Source organism: Astatotilapia calliptera, chromosome 16 (genome assembly GCF_900246225.1).
Source record: "Astatotilapia calliptera chromosome 16, fAstCal1.2, whole genome shotgun sequence".
Taxonomy (NCBI): Eukaryota; Metazoa; Chordata; class Actinopteri; order Cichliformes; family Cichlidae; genus Astatotilapia; species Astatotilapia calliptera.
Genome location: NC_039317.1, coordinates 32182555 through 32193560, shown reverse-complemented (window position 1 = coordinate 32193560; position 11006 = coordinate 32182555). Strand labels below are relative to the sequence as shown.

The 11006-nt window shown below is 40.6% G+C and overlaps 1 protein-coding gene across 2 annotated transcripts; it reads left to right on the top strand.

Moving 5' to 3' along the window:
• The first annotated feature begins 3134 nt into the window (after positions 1-3134).
• On the top strand, positions 3135-8793 carry LOC113008301 (ankyrin repeat and SOCS box protein 1-like). Of its 2 annotated transcripts, XM_026145628.1 has the most exons (6): positions 3353-3410; positions 3498-3582; positions 3791-4203; positions 6158-6460; positions 7180-7562; positions 8494-8793. In XM_026145628.1, the coding sequence occupies exons 3-6, from the start codon at positions 4049-4051 to the stop codon at positions 8622-8624; spliced, it is 972 nt and encodes a 323-aa protein (XP_026001413.1). In that variant the 5' UTR covers positions 3353-3410; positions 3498-3582; positions 3791-4048; the 3' UTR covers positions 8625-8793. The 2 variants fall into 2 exon arrangements, with proteins under 2 accessions (XP_026001412.1, XP_026001413.1); XM_026145627.1 differs by lacking the exon at positions 3498-3582 and having other exon boundaries at positions 3135-3410; positions 4065-4203.
• Positions 8794-11006: the final 2213 nt, after the last annotated feature.

Genomic DNA, 11006 nt, shown 5'->3' with positions numbered 1-11006 from the left:
CCACCGGCAATATCTCGAGTCTTCGTTCTTTAGCTGTTATCCGAAGGTCATGAGTGGAAACTGCTTGCGCTACTTTAAAAACACTCTTCCACTTTTGAGGCACTGCTGCACTTTGATTAGAGCGTTTTTAGAAAAAAGCTTTTTGCAATAAGCAATGTTCACACTCTGTCGTATTTCTAACTCTTTTATAAATACACTAAGCTTGTATACTTTAAAGGAAAAAGCAGTGAGCATGCAGGGGAGCCACCATCTTGTACTGTCGTACTGCCAAACTGATAGGAAGTTTTGTAAGCTTTCTCTATACATTGAAAAATATGAATTCATATTTTACTAGCTTCCTTTGCAACTTGTAAGAAATGCTTTGCACTAATATGAACATTGCTGGACTTGTAGTAAGTTGGATAGTAGAGATGAGAGACTGAAACTAGATCCTGCCTCAGTTTCCCTGAAAATGTTGGTATTGAAAAGGTGAAAAAAAGAGTCATCCAAATGTGAATGAAACAAAAATACAAACTTTGCGTGGCTGCTGAGTGAAAGTGCGGTAACCACACACACACAGAAAGTAATTTACAGTAATTTTACAGTTTTTAAGACTTGTACACAGCTTGTTATTCTGGTTGGTTCTGCTGCACTTTTTCTTCCCAGAAAACACAATTACACAGAAAATCACTGCTGGAAAATAACACTTCCTGTGAAATGTAGGTGATTTTGATGAATGGAATCCATTACACCTTTTCTCCATCATAACCACTAAATGCAGTTTTTACAGAACTAGATGCTTTATTTCATATGCGAATGTGGCGACTTGTACACTGCACAGCGACTCCCTTTCTCACAAATATTTACACCACCTAAATATTTATTTTCTGCCCAGACTAGGATTTCTGCCTGCCTTACCAAACCTGTGGGTTAGCAAACTTGTGGCTGACACAACATGTGGGCTGGGAGTCATTGGTGGAAAAATGAGGCTTGAAACTAGAACAGAAATCCAGTGGGCAGACATTTGTAGGCTCTGATGTTAATTTAAACGGCATTCGTGTTTGTAAGGGGAAAAATATAATGTGGCTGTCTTTTAAAAACGTGGCACTCTACATTTTAACTTATCAGGCAAAATACACTGTAATTTGACTTATCTCCATATTTATATCAGTATTATAAAAATAATACATTGGAAAACTTACAGGAAATGTTAGCGTTCTGAAAAATGTCATTTCAAAAATCTCATCTGGAAAAGTGGGAACCCGCATGCTCATTCATTATATTAAAAGGCTTTTTATCGTGTACACTATAAACTGTACATTATGTATATGTGGAGACTGTATCATAGTTCAAATAATTATATAATTTTGTAGTGGAGTGAAATAAATGGTTACATTGCAATAAAGAATTGTCTCATTTTTGTGTGTTTTTGTATGAAGTTTGAAGATGTTAGCTTGGTCTAGATTATTCCAGAATAACATTGGTATCATTTTTTTCATTTCATTTATATGTATTTCTTTTTTAAAGATTTTTGATACTCACACCCTCAAGCAGACTCTTATGTGAAAGACTCGTCCAGCAGACCATCCAGTGACATCCAGCAACTTTCTACGGCAGCGCTGTTACAGACATCTTTGTAAGACGCCCTTTAGCATCACTTTCACAGCAGCTGAGCCTTTGTTTTGCAACCTGCAGATTTAGCTGAAGCTCCTTTTGCAGAAAGACTTCAGCACACGGCGCTAAAGAAGGCAAGCCTCAGTTGTGCGTGTCTGTTTAACGATGCAGTGCAGGACACAGCAAAGTGACTCAAGACATGTCAGACAAATTCAGAGCATTTTTCTCTGAATTTATACAAAGCTTAGAAGCTCTTTTGCTTTTGAGTTTCACTAATCTTGGAGACAAATGAAAATAAAATCACTTTTGCGACTTTAATCTGTGGATAAAACACACAAGTATCCTGTTTTAATTAAATTATAATTTAAAATGATCGTGTGTGTGAGAACTAACCTGAGTATTTTGGCAGATTTTGTGTTATTACTGACCACCATGACTAACACTATGAAACTAGCTGAAGTGCACTTTTTTAACCATGAGCAGGTTTCCATGTTCAGCGATGGCAGTCTGTAAACAGTCCGTCCTCCTATGGGGCCACATGGCATTTATTTTTAGAGCACCACCAGGACCTCAGTGTCTGTCAGCAGGCAGCATAGAAAGCCATAGCTGCATGCCTGCCTGGTGTATGTTACCCACCCCAAAATTACTCATTAGTTACAGCACAGGTGGCAGAATCTCATCTGCAACTATCAGTTAAACAGCGTCTTCTTCACACTACACACAGATCTCATATTTGACTTACACCGCAGAGCTATGAACATTCATCAAATTATGCCTCACATTCATTTGAGGTAAGGCAGTGGCCTGCTACATTTTTAATTCAGCATAATTATTTCTGACACGTGTCCTGGCAGAAAAATAAAGGATTTTTTTCACTCGAGTTTAATGCCTGGTCTTGTGGTGAAGGCCTTAAAGCAACATGTAGGCGTTTAGGCTTGGAAGTAACACGTTTAGTCGATCATAATTAATAAAGTGTGACTGATATTTATTGGAGACTGTGATGAACTTTAGGAACGCTTCTAAATATGATGTGCCCCTAAAGTTTTATGTAAACAAAAGGCGATCGTGGCTTGAGAGTTGGGAGTTCGCCTTGTAATCGGAAGGTTGCCGGTTCGAGCCCCGACTCCAACAGTCTCGGTCGTTGTGTCCTTGGGCAAGACACTTCACCGTTGCCTACTGGTGGTGGTCAGAGGGCCCGGTGGCGTCAGTGTCCGGCAGCCTCGCCTCTGTCTGTGCGCCCCAGGGCGGCTGTGGCTACAATGTAGCTGCCATCACCAGTGTGTGAATGGGTGGATGACAGGTTGTGTAAAGCGCTTTGGGGTCCTTAGGGACTAGTAAAGCGCTATACAGGCCATTTACCATCTTTTATGTACAGGCTATCAGAAACGCACGCTTGTGAAACATTTTTTGTATTGAATGATTGCGTAATGAACATCTTTTAGGCCTTTGTTGGTGATGTTTTGATCTTTTATGGGTTATGGGCTAACAGCTCCACGTTTAACGCAGCGTTTCCCCTTTAAATCCCAGCAGCTGAGCTCAGCCAGGAAGTGGCGCAGTGAGCTGGAGCAGCAGACGTCTTCATCATCACAGTCACGTTTGTTTACGTTCATGCTTCTTATCTGATCCCAGGTCGCTTGGGTTTCTCTATTTCTGGGGACCCAGTGTCGCTCTGCAGCCGCAGCACCAACCTTCAGCTTGACGCTGTGACCATTTTGGGAGCATGGCCGACGGTCCAGAGGCTGATGTTGACGACCCACCCAGCATCAATTTCCCCCCGCTCATCACCGTGTCCGATCTACCCAGCGCTACAGCTGCAGGTAACTATGGCTGCGAGAACCGTAAGCGATGATGATTGATCATCGCAAGCACCCACAGGCTGTCCTGCAACTGTGCCCCGTTTGCAGGAGGACGGCCAATATGCGTGACATATTACAGATGTGGTGGTGTTGGGAGGAGGAGGAAGAAGGGGACGGTCTGTAGCCTAATAAGGTGTGGCCAATGGATTCAGGAAGCGTTCACATCTCCAGTGCTGCAGTATAGCTGTGACACTTCATCTGTTTTTCTGTCTAGTCACACAAGTAATAGAGTTGTAATGGATTGATTTGACCTGAAGGCTCAGGCAGAAGAGCTCACGGTAATAGAAACATCTGCAGAACATAGCCTAGTGTAACGTGGATCCTTTTAATGTGTATTTCAGGAGCTGTTTTACTGTGTACATCTCCATCTGTGGGAGTTCTCTGAGCACAGCATGGAGCAGACATGAGAAAATGTCACTACACCACTGCTGCTCATCTGCAGCCACCTTATGTGTATTTTGTCTTATGTGTATTTGAGCTGAGATATCATTTACACTTGATAATATGCAGAATAGTTTCAAAATATCATTTTGTATGGTAACAAATCACCCTGCAAGACCAGACAAAACCAACTTTTCATTTCTGTTATTCTCCCTGAAATGCTGTGTTTGGCAGGTCGTAACCTGAAGGAATGGCTGCAGGAGCAGTTCTGCGACAAACCCCTGGAACAGGATGACATGCGCCTCCACAACGCGGCCTATGTCGGAGATCTGGACACCCTGAGGAACCTGCTGCAGGAAGACGGTTTCAGACGGTGAGGCCGAGCAGTAATAAGTGTATTTGGCTCTCTAGTTAGCAAAGTTAACACATGCTTTACTTGGTAAATGATAAAGCAAAACATCAATACAAATGAAAATGACAAGGTACCAAAACATTGCAGGCAGAGAGACAGCAGAATCTGAGAGAGACTATAGATTTATTTTGTATAAAGATTACAGAATAGTATATTTGTTATTGTCTCTTACAGCAGAACTGTCTTTTCCCCCCAAACAAGTCCAAAGATAACCTTATTCCAAATAATTTTCATAGGAGTAAACACAGACCAAAAGCAGGCTGCTGTTACCATCATCTTACAGCAGGATGGGTGTCTTCCAATACCCATAGCATTATATTGCATACAGCTAGAGGATCATAGTTTAATGCCAATGCAATGTCAAAGCAATATACTACAAATGTAGTGCATGTAACAGAATTTAAATTTGATGTAGTAAAAGTAAAAACATGCAGTTTACAACTCTGATATCTGTGGAAACCTTGTGGAGGGAAGCAGCCCTGCAGCACTACGGGAGGACTAAAAATACACAGAGAACCTTTCAGTGGCTCAGTCCAGTAACCACCAAAGCATTGTAATGCAAAATGCTTTGCTGTTGTTAGCTTCAGTGCTTCCTCCTATTGATGCAGAATCAGAGCCTGGATTTACCAACTGGAGAACATACAGAGCCATCTCATAGTCATGAGCATGCATGCAATGAGGGAAATAACAATTTGATCCTCTAGTGAACATTTAAATTTGCTCGCTTACAAAGAAATAAACAGTCTCTAATTGTAATGGTAGTTTCATTTTAATGGAGAGAGACAGAATATCAACTAAAAATCCATAAAAATCATAAAGTATTTTCATGTCATTGAGTGAAATAAGTATTTGATCCCCAAGCAAAACACGAGTTGGTACTGAGTGGCAAGTACAGCAGTAAGACGTCTCTTGTAGTTGGTCACCAGGTTTGCACACATCTCTTCTCTTCACAGAAACTCTGTAAATGCTTTATGTTTCAACTTAAATCTTCAGCTCCCTCCACAGATTTTCTGTAGGACTGACATCTGGAGACTGGCCATAATGTACTTCTTCTTCAGTCACTCTTTTGTAACCTTTGTGGAATGTTTTGTGTCATTGTCATGCTAGAAGACCCATCCAAGTCCCATCTTCAGTGTTCTTGCTGAGGGAAGGAGGTTCTCATCCAAGATTTTACAGTACATGGCCTCATCCACTGGACCCTTCAATGCAGTGAAGTTATCCTATACTCTCAGCAGAGAAACAGCCCCAAAGCATAATGTTTCCACCTCTGTGCTTGGATGTGTGGATGGTGTTCTTTGGGTCATACTCAGTATTTCTCTTCACTGGCAAACCCAAAGTGCTTTCCTCAGAGGGGAGAGCTTGCAGATGCTGTGAGATTTCTGTCCATTATGGTGTAGTGTGTTCCCAGTGTAGGTCACAACTGCCTTCAGACCATTAACATGCTCCTCTCATGCAGTTTTGGGCTGATCCACCACTTTTCTCATGATCATCCTTGGAGCTCCAGACTGAGGGCAACTGATGGTCATTTTATTTTTCTTCAGTTTCTGAATAATCGCACCCACAGGCCTACGATCTTACCCCTGATGACCTTTGACATCTTTTGGAGAGGTTGAAATGGAAGAAACTGATTGTATGCTCATGTGTGCTTTATGCATATAAGAAGCTGAGATCAGGAGTTTCTGTTATTGACTGAATGATTGTAATCTGTAGGAGCCAGAATGCTGGCTGGTTTGTAGGGGATGAAATACTTATTTCACTCAATGACATGCAAATGAAATTATAACTTATATGTATTTTTTTTCTGTATTTTTTGGTTGATGTACCATAAAATTAGAGACTGTTTTTTTTCTTTGTAAATGCGCTTAAATTGGAAACGTATTACCCTGGACCTCTCCTTTCTCTGTTTTGGTGTTAGGCGTATCAATGAGAAGTCTGTGTGGTGTTGTGGCTGTTTGCCCTGCACCCCTCTGAGGATTGCAGCCACAGCGGGACACGCAGCATGCGTGGCCTATCTGATCGCTCAGGGAGCCGAGGTGGACCTAGTTGATGTCAAAGGCCAAACAGCTCTGTATGTAGCTGTGGTTAATGGTCACCTGGACTGTGTACGGATTCTTCTTGAAGCTGGAGCCGATCCCAATGGTAGCCGCCACCACCGCAGTACCCCGCTGTACCATGCTGCACGAGTGGGGAGGCTGGACATACTGCAGGAGCTCATCAGGTGAGCCTTGGGAAGGATCAAACTAAAGTCTACATGGACAGAACTGTTTTATATATAGGTTAAATGTTTAAATACGTAAAGAAAATTGGCACTAAAATAGTTTTTATCTTCCATTACGCCACTGAAAACTGGTGGGAGTCGGTTCCAGTTATTACAGTTTCTTTTCATATGGTTTAATCTTTGCACATGAGATTATCTGTGCTTTGCATTTTTAATCCACTACTTTCTTTGTGGTGCAATCATTTCCAATAGCTGTTTTGTAACTTCCTGACTTTAAAAAACATTTTCTGTCACCTTTCCCAGAAAGCAAAAAGACAAACATAAGACCGAAAAACCAACATAAAAACCCCACCAACCATTAAATTCAGAAGCATTTCCCCAGCTGCAGTGTTTAGATCAATTCTGGAAGTCCCATTATGACCCCTGGCACCGTAGCACTACGATTTCACAACAGACCTGAAACTTGCACTTTGAATCTGACCCAACTTTCTGTGGAGGAAAATTTTCAGCAGTTAGAGTCCAGAGTTTTCTGACGTGCAGCAGACCAGGTAACGATGTTCTGACGCTGAATTCCTTTATACAACAAATGGATTTGTTGTAAAGAGGAAAGCTTCTCAATTTATATTTTTCCACAGTAATAAATATCTCTGTATTCTTTCCTTTAGTTTGCATCAAGGATTTATGAAAGAAAATTTAGTCTATGGTTACATTTTTTCTAGGTTCAATGCTGATGTTGACATGGACCACCAGCTGGGTCCGCGGCTCCTGTTAAGCGCTCGAACCCTCAACACTCTAGTGGTCTGCCCTCTTTACATAAGCGCAGCCTACCACCACCTTCACTGTTTCCGGCTGCTGCTCCAGGCCGGCGCTCAGCCCGACTTCAATTACACAGGTCCTGTCTGCCATGAGGCTTTGACACGAGGTTTGGCTTCCTGCCTGCTGGATGCAGTCCTGCGACACGGATGTGAAGTGGCCTTCATCCACCTGCTGCTGGACCACGGAGCGAACCCAGCCCTCGTGCCCTGGGATGATTCGGATTTGGAGGCTCCAAATCGAAGGAAAGTTGATCCAGAGGCACTCAGTGTCTTCTTGGAAGGAAAAAGTAAGTAACAAAAAACGATGCTGTTGCTTTATACAAAGCTCCGGCAGGGAGCTTTTTTTGGTGCACCTCCTCACAACACCAGAATATTTTTTAGTTAATAAGTTGTGAGTTTTTGCAGAGCTTCGTAAAATTGTCTCTCAAAATTGTGGATTTAATGTAGAATCAATAAAACCGGTGTCATATGTTTACATTTCGTATTGCTGGTTCAGATTGTTCATACTGAACAAAAATGAAGTTCATTAACTGATTTCTGATTAATACTGATTAAATGACCAATAGAGCGTTCTGAGAGATATGAAGTAAAAGCATGAATAATAGTCAGAGGCTCACTCAGATTCAATATCGATTGGATTCTTGCAGTAAACAGGTTTGATGACAGTGGATTTTACTGGGAGGTAAAGCAATGTGTCATTAGCATAGCAGTGCATCAAAATATAATTTCTCTGCATAATGTGGTCAAGTGATAAAGAGGAGAGCTGTGGTTACCAATGGAAACAAAAACAAATTCCAGTTGATGGGAAAAAAGTCTTATCGGGTGAAAACAAGGAAGTAGTTTCAGACACCATTAGTTTGTGAATGAAGGCTTTTGAGGCTTTACGATGAAGCATCATTAATGTCATTAGCAACACGTATGTACTTCTTTCTGTAAAGACCCGAGTTTGCAGATTACTGCTTTTAGTTTAAGGATTTCATCTCATATATGTTTAGAATAAGCATTTTTCCTCGTGTTAAAGCTTAGCTGCTTTTACATGAAACAGGGACCTTGTAATGCATGTTTCTGGACATTTGTTGATGCTGAGGAGCTGATATAAAGAAGCCCATAAAGTACAATGAAAAAGGTCATTAAAAGCCACACTTTTATGTTTCTACTTATACAAAAGCATGAAAGCATATGCAGTTGTTCAGCTGCATCTATTTTTTCTTCTCCCAGGAAACCCTCGTAGGCTGACACATTTGTGTCGCATCAGGATCCGCAGAACGATGGGCAAAAATCGTCTAAACCACATATCTTCTTTACCGCTTCCAGAACCTATCAAGATTTTCTTGCTTCACCAAAACTGACCATCATCCACCTACTGGTCTTGTTAAATGTTCATTTAACCCAGTCTTTAAAAGAAACCTCAGTCAGTCCCAAAGACACACTACTGCATAAACACTGTAAACCCAGATTGCTAATTGCTTATTATTTTTTATTAAGAAATAGTTATTAATAATATTTTCCAAATAATATTTGTTTGGAAATCATCATTTATGTAAAAAAAAAAAAATCTTCCTCGCCGTGTAAAATGCTTCTTATCTTATCAGAGAAGCCATAGTTATGTATTGACTTGTGGAAACTGTGTGTGTATTCTAAATGTTTGCCTTGTGACCTCCCAGATCACCAGGACGAGTCCTGCTAATACTTCAAGTAGCACTTTTTAGCTCAACGACCAGAGCGAGAATCTCATTTGAAGCAACGACTTAAACAAGCCATGTTATAAATACCCCATCCACGGGCAGAGAAGAATACTGTCCAGATGCAGCTCCTTGAATTGTTTGGTTGTTGTTTTATGTAAACCAGGCAGAATGACGGCAAAAATGTGCAAAAAAATCCACACGCTAGATCCTCTTTGTTAGCCACGTGCCTTAACTTTGAGTTTGGGAAAAGTGGCTTCAAAGATTGATCAGACCAGAGTTAGTTACGGTAATCCAAATTAATCGAGTGTGATGTTCCCGGATGAGCAATTTAAGGACCTTGATTGTAAAGTTTACATTTTGTGACGTACACGTCAGCATCAAAATAAAAATTTAAAAAAGCCTTTTTTTCAGGGGGGCATTTAGATTGTTTCAATAAATGTAATGAAACTCCTTTTCTGTGACATTGACAATCTGTCAACTAGTGAATGAAATCTATTTGTGATAAACAGAATAAGTTTGTATTCATTAGATGCCATCTCTGGGAGTCTACTGCACCTACTGTGTACTGTGCATGTCTGTTGCACAGCCTATCTTGTCCTCAAACATTGACATTTAAATGTTGACCATGTTGAGACAGTTGTGCTTTATATATTTCATCTCTATTTGAATGAGTAAATGTATGTAATTGTATAATATCTCTTGTGTTTTGTGTTCATTTTTTGTGAGTGAGGGGAGGTGGGTGAGTGGGTCAGTCTTCCAAAGTAGGATCCCTCTGCGTGGTCTTTGTTCTGTTAGCTATCTTCCTTGAACATAGCTAATTAGAGATAATTATCTCTCTCCTCTTTTCCTCGCAGTCTCGTCCAAGATCTCTTTGTAGTCCAAAATATCATGTCTCAATCTTTTTCAGCCTAGGGAACCCTCATAGTCCTAGCTCTGAGAGCATGCATCCACTGTTAGTTTCAATGATTGGTTTGCTCCAAAATTGAGTTTTTAGTCTTATGTTTCATCTCTCATGACTGTAGCCTTGCTGTTTCTCATTGTTGTTTTTCAGCTTGTGATATTTATAGATGCGTAATTTTTAAAACAAGAGTGACGATGTCTCAGTGGGTTCATGTATTACTGATGTGAGGCCAATGAATGAACCAGGATATCCACGATGGCTGAGAAAACCGCATTTTGGTGAAAACATAAGAGGCCCAGTGGAAAATGCACAGCCTGGGAAACCCTGAATAAAAGCAGCAGGGAGCTCAACAGCAGAGGGGAGATGAGGGCTATCAATCCAGCAGTTCTGGCAAAGACCTGCAAAGATAGACTGGGATAGCTTTTGAAAAAATAACTCTCGGGCGGTAAATAAAGACTTCCTGCCAACATGTTTCTTCACAGTGTGTCTGTTTTGTAAGGACAAAAGGACCAAAACTGGATAAAATCAAATTTAAATGATAGAAATCTGAGTGAACATCAGTGTTAGAGAGATAAATAACAGAAAGTAAGACTATGAGAGAGTGATATTATACCCCTCTCGTCAAAAAAAGTGACAGGTTACTTCCGGAGCTCATTAATTATTCATGAGCTCCGGAAGTCCGGAAGTAGGAAGTAATTAAATTAGCCCCTAATTAAATTAGCCCCTAATTAAATTAGCTCCGGAAGTCCGGAAGTAGGAAGTAATTAAATAATAAAAATATGATATTCATAAAAATATGATATTCATAAAAATATGATATTCATAAAAATATGATATTCATAAAAATATAATTGATTATTTAGAAAGTTTCTTATATATCAAAATAGCATTCTTTTATTTCTTTAAGCAATTAAAAAATTTATTTATTTTTTTATGCTCAAAAAACGCCATCTGGTGGCGGGTCAGTGTGTGCGCGCGCCCGCGCGCGCCCGAGGCTGTGTGTCTGGGCGCGCGGGGGCGCGCCCGTGTCTCCGGACCGTGCTCTCTCGGGCTCCGTGCTCATGTGTTTAAAAATGTATTAAACCATATTAAAATTGTTTAGTTAAACTTGTGCTTTTGTAACGTTCAGTATGGCCACAAACACA